Source organism: Lycium ferocissimum, chromosome 2 (assembly GCF_029784015.1).
Source record: "Lycium ferocissimum isolate CSIRO_LF1 chromosome 2, AGI_CSIRO_Lferr_CH_V1, whole genome shotgun sequence".
Lineage (NCBI taxonomy): Eukaryota > Viridiplantae > Streptophyta > Magnoliopsida > Solanales > Solanaceae > Lycium > Lycium ferocissimum.
The window spans coordinates 55,114,061-55,131,362 of NC_081343.1; the positions used below are offsets into that span (position 1 = coordinate 55,114,061).

Below are 17,302 nucleotides of genomic sequence, written 5' to 3' on the forward strand. Positions count from 1 at the left end.
ATGAAACTCTAATTAATGCGACTTTAACTAACGATTAATAAAATAAATGAGGCGCTCTTAATTAAACAGATGCATTGAATTTTGGGCAACTTACACTTTGATTTTCTTTTTTAGGCATAATTACACTTTTGCTAATTACATTTCGTAGCTACAGTAACGTGTATTCAAATTCAGCTGTATTTTGCTTTATTCAATTCGGATGTATTTAATTTGGTTATATTCATTCGTAATAATTTTTGCACTGTATTTAACTTATTGTGTTTAAATTCGGTTGTATTCAAACAATATAAATGCAAACAAATACAGGGATATTCAGCTGTATTCAAAATTCATTGTATTCATTTGTATACAAGCGAAAAATACATAAAGAAACACACTATTTTACACTAGAAAAATAACGAATACACTAAGATTTGAGATACAAGAAAAAAATGTACTCAAATTTAAAATACAAGAAATAAAATACACTCACGTCATAAAATACATCGCCGAAGATTTTCTCATCTCCGGCAACGGGTCGTCTGGTAAGGATCCAACAAGAAACCATTTCTTTCTATGTATTCAACAAAAAAACAAATACATCTCAAGCAACAACAATGATAAATACTCATTTATGAGAAATACATTCAGATATGAGCAAAATACACTTTTATCTTCCCTCCTCTTCTACGGCCATAAAGACGTCTAAATACCTTTTTCCAATGTCAAACGCTTCTTGAACCATATATATCCAAACAACTACTTGATGTGGAATAGCATGGAGCAACAGGCATTTAGGTAGCAATAAGCTGATGAAGCTCAATTTCTCATCAAAAAACAGGAAGAACGTGCATAAGCCATAGTCAGATCTGGCCACGGCGAAGTCCAAATGACTGGCTGCGGCTGGCCAATGGAGAAGAGAGAGTGAAAAAGGAGAGAGAGTTGAGGGAAAAGAGAGAGAGGGATTTGAGGAAAACGATTGATACAATGAAATAAGAGGAGATGGTTTTGAATTAATTATCTTGTGTAATTTAAATACAATATTTAGCTATAAAATATAATTAAACTAAAGTGTAATTACTAAATATAAATATCTTTATATGTTCTCGACACTATGTTAAATTTACTAAACTTTAGCGTCATCATTTGAATGCCAAAGTCAACCTCGGCAGCCAATGAATCAATTGAGTGTTAAATGACGAGTCCTTGTTTGCTAGACTAATACCTTGTTTAATTAAATTTTCGAAATTTGTTTATTTTAAAATAAAAATGTCTTTTATTAAAAATATTTTTCGCCATAAGTATTTTCCGAAAAATACTTTGAAAGAGTGACAATGTATTTGACTAATTAGTTTAAAAAACACTTTCGTTAATATTATAATTATAACAATTACTTATACTCGATCATAATCTAAAAGTGCTTGGGGAGAGAATCTATTTTCAACTTCTAAAAACAATTTTTGTTACTACTTAAAATGCTTATGTTTTGCCCTATAAACTTGGTCAAACACTTTAACTCTCATATAACTATTTTAAAAAAACTACTTTTGACTTCCTAAAAAGTTGACCAAATAGAATAAAAAATATTCTTCATCAATTGTTGAATTTTGAATTCTTAAACTGAAGAACTGAATAATTTCTCGAGTACTTCTTATTTTTACATCAAATAACGGGCTGAGAATTAAAATTTGGTAAATATTTTAAGTCAAAACTTTTGACGGGTTAGTGCTACCTACTCTTAAAAGTATCACTTACCTACTCTTAACAAATTTTGGTTAGTTTGATCTAAGCACAATTTGACTAATAGTCTGTTTGGCTAAATTTTTGGGGGGCCAAAAATGTTTATTTTTAAAAAAAATGCTTATATTAACAACCATGGCTACATTGTTCAATTATAAATCGAAATTTTGTAAACTTATTGTAATTTCACACCACTGTTTCTTTTTAATTTTTAATTGTTTACTTTTTCTATATAGGAGTATTTGTGGTCTACAAATAAGAAGAGTAAAGAAAGAAAAAGTAAAAAGGAAAGGTGTTTAGAAGGACTTTTATTTTTCCAATTTTGAACGGAGGGGTTAATGAAAGGAGCCTAAAATCACATGGAGAAAAAATATTGATTTTTTAAATTCTTTAATGTAAAACTAGGAAAAAGCAAGAATGAAATAAAAATCTATGTAGACTTTCGAGTGACGGGTCAATGATAGAGTTACAAGTCAATAAAGAACTTTAGCAATAGAGAAAATACTTTAGGGAGTAATGTTGATACAAGAATGGCTTAACACAGTAGTTCAAATAGGAAGTTACATGAAAGTTTATCTGCATTAAATATTTATATCAAATCATATTGACTTATTATGATTAAGGTTTAATAAAAATGATAAGGGTACGTGTTAGCAGGGTCCGGGAGAGGGCCACACTCTAAGGGTGTGATGTGACATTTTAATCTAACGCATTACTTCTATGCTCGAAATACGATAAGAGAAGTCGACATACAAATACTCGTTATTTTGAAAATAAAAATCCGTAAGAATAAGATTTAACTAAATTATATAATCTACCTCAACTAGTTTGAAACATTTTATGTTACTATCACTAAAAAGATTAAGGTGATCATTTGAGCTTAAAAAATGAAAAAAATTGTGATAAGAAACGCTTCTCTTTTTAAAATTGAATAGGCCGTACGGGCCCCTTGGCTCTGAATAAGATAATGAGAATCCAAAAAAGTAAACAAAGGACAGATTTGTTGTGATTGGAATGGTGGTTGAGGAAATAGCGTACGAGTGAAAGGGTGGGAAAAGGCAGAAAGTGGAAGGAGTCACTTTCATTGTCATAGTTTCAAAATTTTCCTTTAACGTGAGAACGCGCTGATAAACAAATCATCCATACAGAAAGAAATAGCCAACTATGACTCTTCTAGTTTTCTTCTTCACCACCTATTCCATCAACACTGCTTTTTCTTCTTATGCCATTCTTCTTTCTCACTGCTCTTCCAATTTTAAGGTAAGCAACAACTATTCTTATTTATTACTATTTACTATTCATGAGAAGCTTCAAGTTGTTTATCATTTTAATTTTCTCTTGTAATGGAGCTAAATTCTATAGTAAGCTTAAGGCATTAAGTGATCAAACTCCTTGCCTTTTGACTTTCTGTTTTTTTATTATAGAAATTATGTAAGCAACCTTAGCCAAATACTATCAATGATTTTGCAGTGATGGAGCTGAATCTATAAGTCATCAAGCAATCAAATTCCTTGCCTTTTGACTCTGTGTTACATTTTTGATAGAAAATATGTAGATAGTCTTATTTCAGCTGCAGCCACAGAATTGTGCTTTCAACCTCATGCAATTTTACTGAGTTCCTGATACAAAATGAAAACAATTTTTGGGATCCCATATTAACTTTTGTTGAATTGAAATTTTTTTATAACTGCGGTGTCCGGGCCAGCTTAATTCCACGACCACCGACAACAGGTGCCAAGAAATTCTGTCCACCAAGGTCAGGACAGATGGGAAGATATCACCTAGTGATTTTGTCTCTGTTGGGATTCGGAACTGAGACCTCATGGTTCTCAACCACTTCATTGACCATCAGGCCACACCCTTGGGTGCTTGATAATCATATTTATTTTGATTATTTCTAAAGTTCTAGACAATTGTTTACAGTACTTTTGCTATGCACGTTTGATTTATCTGCACATGTTTTTGTGCTGCTTCTGCTGTTCTTGGAGCAGGAAGCCAGGAAATATACATCTGAGAAAAAAAAATGTTCTGCTTTAATAATTAGTTTGACAAGCTGAAGAAGGAAAACTTTTTGTGAAAAAATAGTTCTTTCTTTGTTTTACAGGGTATTAGTGGGGAAGGATAGCATGTAATTTACTCCTCAAGAGGCAATATCAATTGATTCAGAATATTTATCCAGCAAAACACAAATTGACATGGGTTGTTGCTTCTTTGGTGCCGGGAAAAAGGGTGGTGATCTTGTTAATCATGATACAAGAGATACAGGAGGTTAGTGCCTATTTGAAACTGGGATGCTAGCTTATGAGTTGTTTTCTGGTTTTATGAATTTATTGAGGAATTGTTTGCAATTTTATGCCCTTGACATTGACACTAAGATACTCATGTTTGGACTGACCCTATTATGAACTTGCCTAGGCCCAAAATTCCAAAGTTAACTTGATTTATGTATTAATCAGAATAATGGAAGACAACATAAGAGTAGTTTTGAAAAGTTAGTTTTATTTAAATATAGGAAATATGTTCAAAAATGCCCTTCTACAATCCAGAATTGAGCAACTTTCTCATCCATGACGCTTTTGGATCTAAAGGCGAGGTAAGATTGGACCAAACCTCAAAGGGAGGGTAAAGTGGCACCTTTTCAAATACTACATGGGCAATCCCTTTTCCCTATAATATACTATATTTTGTAAATATTTTAAACTCCATACATAGTCAATACCGTCACATAAAAATATGTCGCAATACCATCAATTTCTTCTATGCTGCAATAATATTGATCACATTCTTTAGAGGATGGCAAATTCCATTTGGCTGTTTTCTGGGGAAGCAATAAAATTTCTATTCTAACTCTTACAGGAAAATTTGTTAGCTTACATTGTGTTCGTGGTACTAATTAGGGGCCTTAAATGCTGCTGCTTAAAGTTTCTTATTATCTCATTTTATGCAGAGCAAATAAGATAATTAGCCTCTATTATGCATTTTCATATACCATAAGTATCTTTTATTTTTCGCAGGCAACTCCATTGCGAGGACAAGGACCTTTTCATTTAGTGAATTACAATTAGCAACCAACAACTTCCAACAAACTAATAAAATAGGACGAGGCGGTTTTGGCACAGTATACAAGGTACAACTCTACTCTAAGAATATGTCTTGTGCTCTTTGATGCCTGCGTTTTATACATGGATAACTTTTTTTGTGTCTTTTGCATAGTGCTGTTTACAGTGTTACATTCTTGGATGTTAAGGTTCGTTTTAAGTTACAGGAGCAGACAGATATCTGAAATTCTCAGGAATTCTGCATTACTGGCTTCTTATTCTGTTATTTGATTCTCATAATTATCTCCCCTCTTCAAAAGAGTTGTGTAATACAGTAACTGGCTTTGCTTCTGAGATAAAGACTTTAGTAAATAACAAATTTATTTGTCTTAAATTAAAATGATATGGTTTTTGGTGTTGGTTATTAACTCCACTGCAATTTGTAGGGAACTCTAAAAAATGGAAAAGAAATCGCTGTGAAGACACTTGCGGCGGAATCAAGGCAGGGTTTGCGGGAGTTTTTGAATGAAATCGAGACAATATCAAATGTCAGACATCCAAATCTAGTTGAGATAGTTGGATGCTGTGCTGATGGAAATAACCGGATTTTGGTCTACGAATATTTAGAAAATAGGAGCCTTGATCGAGCACTGTTTGGTAATTGCAGAACTTCTGGTGAAGTAAACGATTGACTTCTGAATTGTGGAATGGCTGATAATGGTTGTTTTCCTTTGCAGGTTCCAGGACTAGTATTAACTTAGAATGGGACAAAAGAGCTACTATTTGCTTGGGTACTGCTCAAGGTCTTGCATATCTACACGAAGAACTAGTGCCACATATAGTGCACAGGGACATAAAAGCTAGTAATATTCTGCTTGACAAGGATTATACACCAAAAATTGGAGATTTTGGGCTTGCCAAACTTTTCCCAGATAGCATCACTCATATCAGCACAAAGATAGCAGGAACAACGTATGTCATTTTCTGGAACTGTAGTTGACTATCTCTATATTTTGCGTAGCTGAAATGGGACCTTTTGGCTTCATTGGGATTTGGGTTTAGGATGTAATCAATAGTTAAAGATACCATGAGATGCTGTGGGTTTCTGTATCTGTATCTGAAATAAAAAGGAGTGGGAGACATACCAAAAAAATAAAAAGGAGTGGGAAACAGTATCTGGAAATGGACCATGAAGTAAAAAAGTAAAAATGAAGCTTTGACAGATGACATTCATATAACTAGAGTGCTTTGTCGTTTTTTTTTTTTTTTGGTTTATGATTGCCCCTTGTTGTGGTCACTGTTTAAACATGGGTGAAGAGTCCACATATATGTGCTTCCAGAGAACTTTAGTATATGAAACACATCCATAGATAGAATCAAACTCAGGAAAACAAACTAAGTTGTTTAGGCTCGAAAGCAATATTTGCCCCCGCTATGCCTGATGATCATTTGAAATTTCCAATTTCCTGATGATCTGCATTGAATTTAGAGATAGAACTTTTAGATTTCAAAATGAACATATTATAAGAACACAAAGAATGAGATAACTTTTCATTTACAAAAATAAAAATGCAATAACTTTAGTTATATATGGAAAATGTAGAAGTATTTCTGAGTAGTTATTAAAAAAAAATGCAATAACATGCTATGCACATGTGTACGGTTAGTGATAAACAAAAGAACTAGCTGAGGAGAATTTGTTTCAAATTAGCCATGATCATTGGAGCTAGGATATTGGTTCTATTTGCAACTATCTTCTAGCACTGATGCTACTAAATAGAGCATAAAATGATTAGCCATACTTGCATAGAAGCAATTGAATGTACCTTATATTACTTTTTTCTTCTTTAAACTTTATGGCGTTTTGCGTCTTACCTTGAAAAGCGCTCAACCATCAACAGGCTATGTTGAAACTCACAACTTACCGAGAACTTGCTTTTTTCCCTACTATTGTATCCATTTTTTGTCAAGTAGGATCAATAGCAGATTCAAACAGACATGCTTTAAATTATTGAAGCACCAATGATCTCCAACAGATTTACTGGAAGCGAATTTCTGACTTCTAAACTTTTTCTCTCTTCCAAGCAGTGGCTATCTGGCACCTGAATATGTATTAGGAGGACAATTAACGATGAAGGCTGATGTTTACAGTTTTGGGGTCCTAATACTGGAAACAGTAAGTGGCAGGAGCAGCAGCAGCAGTATTTGGCAGAGCGATAAGATGTCACTTCTTGAATGGGTGGGTCAGAGTTTTCTAAGTTCCTTACTTTCCTTTGTAGGATTACATTCGTTTCCTGGTGTAGCATCAAGAGTTTGTTGCATGATTCATTTTGTATTTCCAACTAATAACCATATATTCTGGTCCGTGTTATTGAATCTCTGAACACTGCAAGGACAATTAGAGATGAGTGCATTTTATGAAGGCAAAGTGAACAGAGGTGAATCCATCTCTAATTATTGTGTGATTAAGCTTTTACTCCCCACAATACAACTGTTGAGAATTATAGAAGTCCGATAAGTTGATAAAATTCTTTTCTAAATGGAGAAAAATGATATAAAAACTACTGTTTGAGTGAAGGGAAGCTATGGAAATTTTGAGCTGCTCCAACATTGTGTTCATTAGGTAAAAAATGCTAGTACCTTGTATCTGCTGGAGCTTGTATTCAGTACCAAAAGTTCATATTTATCTGGGATAAGGAGATATAAAATTCCAAATGAGCTTAGGATTATGTCATTGTTCAGAAATTGTGGGCTTTCCTTTGTGGATTGTGTTTGGTTGAGGCAGGAGGGGAGGGTTAAGGAAGGCCATAGAGAGGGATTCCTTGATCAAGTCTTTTTCTAAGAAGTTAAATGATGACTATTTGCTTTCCAATCTCTCTTTCATTGGATGGTGTTCTGATGCTACTGTTGTTTCCAAAGTTATTGACAAGCCAGTGTTTCAATTGAAGGAAGATATATCAGCAGTAAGATAAATTCCAAAATGGATTGATTTTTTCAGATCTGTTAGCTGAATCTGACAAATTTATGGCTAAATAGTTACCAACCTTCACCGCTGATTAGCTATTTGTACATGCAATTTTCTCCCTTACCTTTTCTTTCTCCATACTGAGTGATCAAAATGACCTAAGTACAAATTATTGCATCAGGCCTGGCAGCTCTATCAAGATGGAAAGCTATTGGAGTTGGTGGATGAAGAATTAGTTGATTTCCCGGAAAAAGAAGTCGTCAGGTACATGAAGGTAGCTCTTTTTTGCACCCAAGCAAATGCAAACAGAAGACCAATGATGAGCCAGGTTATTGAGATGCTTTCAAGAAATATCCGACTAAATGAGAAAGAACTTACACCACCTGGTTTCTTCCAAGATTCTGGAGAAAGCATGCAATCAAAATCGAAGTTGTCTGAATGCAGTACTAGTCAACAGAGTTCTGTACCCCCCCCAATCACTCAGGTGACCCCTAGATAATCATCCTTGGTGACCCCGGCACTTGAATCATTCTTCCTGTAAGATTATTTGCAGCTTAAGGTGACGTTTGTTTGATAGTTTCTAAGATTGAGTTTGCAAACTTGTTTAGTTTGGATAACTTTTCTACTATGAAGATTTCCGATTTAGTTTTTCAATCCTTCAAAAAGTCAAAACTAATTTTTCGAGTTTCTGAAATAGTTGGAAAACTGAATTTGAAAATATTGAAAGAAAAAAACTTTTTTCGTGAATGTAGTTCAAACACTTTCAAACGTTGAGTTTGCAAACTCAAATTTTAGAAAATGTCAAACAAACGCTACCTAAGTTTACAGAAGATTGACAATGCAGAATTAGTGACATAGGAAGGCATTGCCAATGTTCCTTGACAAAATTCCATAAATTCATGTGTTCTATTTTTGCTAAAAAGGTTTGTCCTTCAGTGCTGTAGTTTTTTGGGAGTTTCCCCACCCTTTTTCCCCCTTTACCTTTCTGTTTCCTTTGTGACTGCTACTATAGGTGATTATGATTGCAGTTAACAAACGCTACACAAGTCAACGAAAAATTAAGTTGTATACAGATAGATTGTTATTACAAATAATAAAACGTTGATCCACGTTTTACCTCTAAAGTTTTTTTTTTTTTTTTTTGCCACTAAAAAAAAAAAAATTTAATAAACTTTTTTTTTTTGTAACACTTAGTGTGTTTAGTGACATGATTAATCGTGTGTGAAGACTCCGAAACGGAAGGCATTGCGGATCGTCATTTTAGGGGTTGAAAAGGTGCCGTAAGTTTTGTAGGTTATTTTAGTCAACTTTATATGTTGACAAAATTCCATAAATTCATGTGTTCTATTTTTGCGTAAAAAGGTTTGTATCCATCATCTTATAAGTGCTGTAGTTAAAAGGCGTCTGGCGTTTTCATAGATCCCCGAAAAATACGCAAGTTCAAAAAACTTATAAACGGACATAGCTTACTAAAATAATTCCTTTTTCCTTTTTTGGAATTATATTTATATTCAAACTAATGTTTTAGTTAACAAAATAAAACCTTAAAAAATAAACCCTTTTCCGAACGTCTACGTATCCCCAGTGCTCTATATAAAATATTACCTTTCTGTTTCCTTTGTGACTGCTACTATAGGTGATTATGATTGCAGTTATTGAGCCCATAACTTAAATTGTATAGTGATCCTTATGTACAAATTTTGTTTTGGGGGAGGGGGTTGCTATTTGGTAATTGATACTTCATTAATTTTTGATTGACAATGTAATTGCACTCAACACATTGGACATCAACTTATGTGACTTTAGTTTTTCAATCAACATGTTAATTGATATATTTAAATGTCTGATACAACAATTCATTGATAAAACCAACAGAATATTAGAATGATCCTAATTGAAATGCTAACAATTTATAAGACACATATAAACGGGACAAGCTACCTTTCCATTTTTTTTTTTTGGGCCAATTCTCGTATCCAACTTAAGTGTAGACATGACTCCAGAAATTACACAACATCGTATTTTCACCACTCAGAAGCAAACGTCACTACTCACTATGAATGGTAGTTTACACCATATCAAGGAATTTAATTTTATTACTCCATTAAGGTGAGAATACCTATCACATTATTATAGTTAGATGATAAACACTTCCTGCATGTGTTCTCCAGAAGCGTATACTTCATTATGGATCACATATTTTAACTATTTGATAAGAATTATTGACAGGAGTGTTAGCAAGTGAAAGAATACCCAATAAATAACACGTAGTAAGGGATTCTAGCCCTTGAAGTGGTCTGTTAATAGCGACATAAAATTTGATCCATATCCAGTTAACTCAGACACGTGCGTGCTTCTGTTCATTTTTGCCTTCTTTCTTGCCCCTTCTGAGTTTTGGGAGGGGGAATGAGAGAGAACAGTGATTTTCTACCCCTTTTGTTTCCAGTTTATGTCATAACATTTTCTATTTAGCCCGTTCTGAAAAAAAAAGACAGTTTTCTAAGGTTGAAAATAATTTGGCTCAAACTTCCTTCTTTACACTTAATGGGATGTTTCTATAACCACATAAATGTTATGGAATATTTACAGTGATTTTGACCTGGAGTGGAGCTTTGGCTTTCAGCGGCTATTAGACACAGATTGACGAGTTGACCTAAACGAGTAAGAACAATTGTTGGAACGAGATTGATCACTGAAGAAATGCTAGCTCCTTCTTCAACTTCTGGCCTGGCAAACTCCAATCACTCACTTGTCCTCTTCCTACTATGGATGCCCCCGCAGGATGGAGAAGTACTCAGTCAAACAACTAACACGAAGCATTTGACAACCGCAAGTTTATTTTGTACCACACAAATGCTACGACATATTTATGATTACATCAAAAGCGATTCTTTTCTTTTTCAATTTTTGTATCTATTCTATCTTTACCACATTAATTAAAACGGAAGAAATATTAAATTTTTCCGTTTTTATTGTTTATTACTCCTATATTTTGATACATGACTACCCAGTCTTGCCCTAAGCCCACCCCCACAAGAAGAACGTAACAAAGAACGAAAATAGACGCACTATCCAATAAGACCATTGTCGTCTGTAGATGGAAGGCAGCTCGAAGGTAGAGGTCTATAATACACTAGGCACATATCCAAGACCACTAAAGAAGCCCACGCTACAAAAGAATCGGATCGACACACCACAAAATCAACTTTCAAAAAATATAAGTTTCTGTAACAAGAAAATAGTGAATTCACCTCCACTAAAGAAATTCCTAAATGGTACAATAAACAAACTCAAAGACATTCAATGCAACAAAATGCAGCTACTGTCTGTGAATAAAATAGTAGCAAAATGGCACAGAATATAGTAAGTGATACAAAATTCATAAACAAAACAGTATTCTGTAAAGGACAACACATTACACATAAAAGATTAATGAAATTAGGCAGAATATTGATCATTCCACAGCAGTAGGTTCTTCTGATGTCTGAGTAACTTTGGCTTCACTGGGAGGTGCATCTGAAGTTGCAGTTGGTGCTGCATCTTTAGCATTCTTGGCGTCTTTTCCATCCTTCCCAGCTTTGGCATCCTTGGTGTCCTTTCCATCCTTTCCAACTTTGGCGTCCTTGGCAGGAGTGGGAGGGGGTGGTATCATATGAGGTGGTGGAGTGTGCTTAAGCTTCAACAGTATGTGGCGCATCCTTGAAAGATCGGTAGGTTTCCCAGGTTTAGGCCCTTGGACCACTGTGATGGATGGCTTCTTATCTTGATCCTTCTTTCTTCCCTTCTTCTCAATGCTGGGCACCTCCTTGGGAATGAGCTCCGCTATGGCTTTCCAATATTGCTTGTCAGCTTCTTTATGGAACTTTTCTTGAGTAGTCAAGTACATCTGTTAGAGGGGAGGCGAGGGGCAGGAAAGAACTAGTTAGAGATTCAGAAAAGCTTGTAAGCAAGAGCGGGAGGATCAAATATAACTCCAGTTTGTAAGAGAGACTATGGTGGAGATCCCTAAAGCTTCACCTTCTCTTTCTCGCGGTTAGTTGTCTTGTTGGTCTCAATATTGAGATTTCTTTTCTCATAGAATGCTTTCTTATATTCTTCACCTTCCTCAATAATTTGGTTTCTGATTTCCTTTTCCTGCTTCTCCTTCTCCTCAAGACGGATAGCATTAAGCCTGCATCCCAAACCAACAAACAAATGAAAACGGAATTTAACAACACACATATATATGAGCACGCCTCCAATATTCCTACAAAAAATTGCACAAACGAATCTTAACTTGTTCTAGTATATGCAAAGCAATAAACCTCAAAAATGTGTCAAAGACTCATGTGGCTACATGTGTATGACAGCTCACTATTCGTCCTCTCAACTATCAGAGTTCGAAAAAATCCGGCCAAAAAGAGTCATGTGCTGCTGCAAGGAGATTCCTTTCCTTCTTTTTCTTTTTTTTCCCGAGAAAAGCAAAAAGAAACATCGTTTAGATTGTTAGAATCCCCTTGAGGATATCCTCTGCTCCAGTGACAAAGTCATTCTTTGTCTTTTGTTCAAAACTCACCTCCTAATACAAGTCATTAAAGGGATCCAAAACGCACAGCGGAATAAAGTGCATGCTCGCACGGGACTCAGTGTACTTCTACAAGATGGTTCTTTGTCCATCAATATGACAGCAATTTTTTGCCTTATTTTCCAAAAATACCCCTCACATGAACTACATGTTTTTGGTGTAATTTTGACAGCTGGTGATAAAAAAGGACGGACAGCTTGCAGTTCCAGATACATGAAGGACTTAATATGAACATAAGAATACTTGGGAATGTTATATTGTATTTGTTGGAATACAGGATGAATTTTTTGTATAATTTACCTCTAAGCCTCTCTATCACGATATAGATGAACTGCTATGGAATACAAATGCAAGGCTGGTTTTAATCCTGCAAATAGCACCACTAGAATGCTATGCATCAGCCCATGTCAGCCCTACTTTTTTTTTTTTTTAAGAGGTAAAATTTTATTAGCTCTACCTGTTATAACCTAAGTTGTGCGGACTCTTCATTTTTGATGCCGCACCCATCTCGACACGGTACGGGTGCGGGATACGTCTCGGATACGGTCAACCAACTTCAGATACTTTGATGGGAGTCCATGGAATTTGGGGGGAACATTGAGATTTTGATTTCTCAAAATGAAAGATAAAATAGATTTAAGACATGGGAAATGACATGCCTTCAATATTATGCCTTCAATATTATAGTCTTTTTGTCTCATATTCATTGCTTCATGTTTCAAGCCAAACAGAGAGAAACCAAGAGTTCTAGGGGTCATGTTCTTTATAGCTCTATTTTTATAATTTTGAATTTTCTTAGCCGAATCCCCGCACCCGTATCCATCCATACCTGGATCCGCACCCCCGAATCTTAAGTTTTAGATTTTGCCGAATCCGACACTTTGGATCTGTACTAGTATCGGATACCCGCACCCGAGTCCGAGCAACTTAGGTTATAACCCCCAATTTCTTTTTTTATCCTCTCCACTAAATCCCTCAAACCCAAAAAAAAATAAAAAAATGACGAAATACCAAAAGGTAAAAGAGTTAATACATAACCAATTACTCTCAATAAAGAATTAATCAACGAAACATGGCATGATATTTTCATAAACGAATATTCCAGAATATGCTCTCTTAGAACTAACAGTAGAAAACAAAGTCGAATCAACTTTAGATCTCAATAAACGATGAGGTCCAACCACTAATTCTGAACTCTATATCATCTCATCCAAGAACCAGTCAAATGTGCGACTGGGTTCCTATTTACACATACAGCTCCTTCAATTAAATAAATTGATCTTTTCTTAAACATCACAATCCAAAAGATTGAGTAAATATGAGTTGTGATGTCAAGTAATGAAATAGTTCAGAAATGTGAACAACTTTTAAGAGTGGTAACGATGAGGAAAGAGAAAATCATGAAAATCTAAGGGAGAACAATTAGTAAAGACGTGCAAACTTTTAAACCTTTTCCTAACTTACGCATATCTCATTTCAAATTTGTGCAGGTTCTCGCTCTATGCACACCGATCCATACACCAATTCTAGAGACCGGAGGAATCAGTCTAGCTCTAACAATGTCTAGTTAGATCTAAAGATACCTAATTAGTTATACCCAAAAAAACACTTACGAATGCTCTTGACACAAGCTTTACTTAATTTAGCACTAAAAATTCACTAGCTTATTGGGGAAAAATAAAAACCCACTACAAACTTATTAGTTTGCTATGGCAAAAAGTGGAAGTTTTGACACCATTCAATGCAACAGAAATTCAACACCAATAACGTTCTCACAAATTTATCTCAATTGATGAGTAGCAATGAAATACTCAAAAGGTAAGACCTACAAAATTGATGATTACTCTCACACCCCTGAAAGCTCATAAAAATGAACACAGAGGAAAATTAACAGATCTATAAGTATCAACAACAGATCTGCTAATTTAACCGTAATATAAAAAATTTACAATCACAGTTTGATGTCAAAAATTTCACTACAGAGCTTACAAACTTTAAAATAGAACTGATCTTATCGATAATCGGACATTTCAGTAATTAACAATAAGCAATAGATCCGTCACTATTAGTTAAAACCTTAAGGAACAGCTTAATTTCGATATATATTTTCACTACAGAGCTCACGAACTTCAAAATAGAACTGATCTTATCGATAATCGGGCATTTCACTTAACAATAAGCAATAGATCTGTCAATTTTAGTTATAATCTTAACGAACAGCTTAATTCTCTATATTTTCATTTTGCTAATATAGTAAATCAAAATAAATTCGCAAAATTAAGCAATAGATCTGTCAATTTCAGTTAAAATCTTAAGAAACACCTTAATTTCGCTATATTTTTGCATTTCAGTAACAACATTAAATCAAAATAAATTCAAAAAAAAAAAAAAGGAACAAACCTTCGCCATTCACGTAGCGCAAAACCTTCTTCACGCATTTCATTAGGAGGAGGAAGAACAGGTCCATCAGAGCTAAAAATTCCTTCAGTATCATCACCTAGATCATAGGGTTTACCATTCCCATTAGAGATCGGAGCTCCAAATGGATCGGTTTGGTTATCCGACCCGAACCCGTATGGATCCGGACTGTCAACTGTATGAGACACGTGTTCCACCGTCACTTCTTCTTCTTCCTCCTCATAGTCTCCTACACCACCAGAGCCGCCGTGGTACGGCGGCGCGTATGAGCCGCCGTCGTAGTCGGCGTCGTCGAATGGAGTTGATGTAGCCGGCGCCGGTGATGGTGATGAGTCGCCGTCCATACTGAACGCATCAAATGAAGCCATTTTTTTCTCTTCGTTTCTTTCTCTCTCTAGATATGTAAAATTAATGGCGTTTTACTTCTCTCTCTACATGTATATATAGTGTAAAAAATGTTGATGTATGTTTCTAGTGTTTAGTTTACAGACTTTTTGTGGAGTAAAGACTGATTTTCTTTTTTTATTCAAATTTGATCAAAAGGGGGAAATTGATGAATTTACTATAGACAAGGGTAAATTATTCCAAGAATAAAAAAAAATCTAGATATAGTCAAGTTTAAGTAGTTGGATGGACATACTGTTGAGTAGAGAAGAATTTATTTGTGGTTATATATTTTACTTAAAATATAGGATAATCTTTTTATAAATATATGAAATTTATTCGATTTTACAGGGAATTGAAAGGAAAAGATAAAAAAGAAAGACCGTTAACTTCATGTTCTAATGAAATTGAGGCGCGAATTCGAAAGCGGAAATCGCTAGACTTGGATCTCGTCGAACGAGAAGTTAGAAAATAGAAATCAAATCCGGCACATCCTAAAAATTGGAGTGAGACTGTTTTTCTTTTTTCTTCATTTTTGGTCAAAATGAATTTACTATAGACAAGGGTAAATTAATGCGAGGAAAAAAAATTCTAAATATAATCAATTTTAAGTAGCTGGGCGCAGATACTGTTGACTAGAGAATATTTTATTTTTGGTTATATATTTTTACTTAAAATATATTATATAGTGTTAGTTTTTGACAAATATATGAATTTTGTTGGATTTTATGGTTAAGTTCCTACTGTTTAGTGCCCTTTTTTCTTTTCTTTTTTCTGTTTATGGAGTGAGACTATTTTTCTTTTTTCTTCATTTTTGGTCAAAGGTGAATTTACTATAAACAAGGGTGAATAATTACAAGAATAAAAAAATCTAGATATAGTCAATTTTAAGTAGTTGGGTGGAGATACTTTTGACTAGACAAGATTTTATTTGTGGGTAAATATATCCACCTTAAATATAGGGTTAGTTTTTATAAATATATGAATTTTGTTCGATTTTACAGGTGCTTGAATTGAAAGAAAATAATTGAAAAAGAAGGATAGTCAATTTTGCCTTTTTAATAAGGTTAAAGCACCATCTAGAAAATGGAAACAATGAGATCTAGAGTTTCTTCAAATGAGAAGTGTTCAGATGGCACAAAATCTTAAAGGTTTAATTATTTGAATACTAATTATGTAAAGGGTGAAAAATAGAAGAAAATACTGGGTTAACTTCTTTGGTTTCGGACCATTACTTATGTAAGAGAAATAAATACTGATTGCCATGAAACACTGATATATCATTAATGATAGTCACTTTGTTACAAATCTATAGATTTCACTCTTTCAATCAAGTAATGTCTTTTACTACCCATAATATAATTGAGTAACTAAGTATTTTCTATAATTGAAAAACATTATAATTGATTTATTTTGCACATTCATTAAGAGCCTCTATTAAGAATATGTTTCAAGCTACTCAGTAGATTTTTATGCATTAATAATATGACAAATTTACCATGTAGTACGTTTTATTATGATGAAACCTTTTTTAAAATTTGTTATTAGATATTTACCTTTTTGAATATGCGGTTAGTTTTATTTTCCATTTTCATCCACCTTTCAATAAGAATGAATCTTTGACATTTTAATATAATCTTATTAGTTAATCTTATTATTTCCCTAGAAAGCCAATCCGAAAGAAGAAAAAAGGAACTATCCATCACCTACCCTACCCTCTCCTTTCCTTTAATCTAAAAGATAAAACATTAAAGACTCTCAACTTGTATAATTTTACTTTTAACTAACTACGCCATCTCTTATTTATCAAAACTTAAAAGTTGTTATATCACAAACGTGTTATTGTGTTTCGTGATCTTTAATTCATTCTATTTGACGATCAAAAAGTAATTATGAAACATTCTTTTGTGTCGGTAGAATCATAAAAAAATTAAGGTGATATAAAAAGAATGAGCTTAAACCAAGGAGTTAATGTATTTACAATTGAATTTAAAAGGTTTCGAAATAAGTACGAAAGCAAAGTGATTTAACAAGTAATGTTGTAGCTATTCTATCTTCTTCTCTCTGGTTTCGTTTTTCTTTCCTTAATTTGTTTGTGCATGTTTTCAATTACTTGTTTATCTTTCTAGATCACCCCAATTTCTCAATAAGCACGAAAGCGAAAGAAACAACAAGAAGACAAACGAAAGAACATAATATGAGTGAATGCGAGAT

At 34.0% G+C, this 17,302-nt stretch overlaps 2 protein-coding genes across 5 annotated transcripts; one reads left to right on the forward strand and one right to left on the reverse strand.

The window, feature by feature from the left end:
* The first annotated feature begins 2,940 nt into the window (after positions 1–2,940).
* Positions 2,941–10,623, forward strand: LOC132045499 (cold-responsive protein kinase 1-like). Of its 4 annotated transcripts, none has more exons than XM_059436091.1 (8): positions 2,941–2,979; positions 3,824–3,987; positions 4,734–4,846; positions 5,204–5,414; positions 5,495–5,729; positions 6,846–6,996; positions 7,904–8,206; positions 10,346–10,622. In XM_059436091.1, the coding sequence occupies exons 2-8, from the start codon at positions 3,915–3,917 to the stop codon at positions 10,364–10,366; spliced, it is 1,107 nt and encodes a 368-aa protein (XP_059292074.1). In that variant the 5' UTR covers positions 2,941–2,979; positions 3,824–3,914; the 3' UTR covers positions 10,367–10,622. The 4 variants fall into 4 exon arrangements, with proteins under 4 accessions (XP_059292074.1, XP_059292081.1, XP_059292071.1 ...); XM_059436098.1 differs by lacking the exon at positions 2,941–2,979 and adding an exon at positions 3,078–3,098; XM_059436088.1 differs by lacking the exon at positions 2,941–2,979 and adding an exon at positions 3,192–3,450.
* Positions 10,624–10,961: 338 nt separating this feature from the next.
* Positions 10,962–15,136, reverse strand: LOC132045522 (clathrin light chain 1-like). Its single transcript, XM_059436112.1, has 3 exons — positions 14,687–15,136; positions 11,740–11,893; positions 10,962–11,608 (listed from the first exon to the last, which is right to left on the reverse strand). The coding sequence occupies exons 1-3, from the start codon at positions 15,070–15,072 to the stop codon at positions 11,177–11,179; spliced, it is 972 nt and encodes a 323-aa protein (XP_059292095.1). The 5' UTR covers positions 15,073–15,136; the 3' UTR covers positions 10,962–11,176.
* Positions 15,137–17,302: the final 2,166 nt, after the last annotated feature.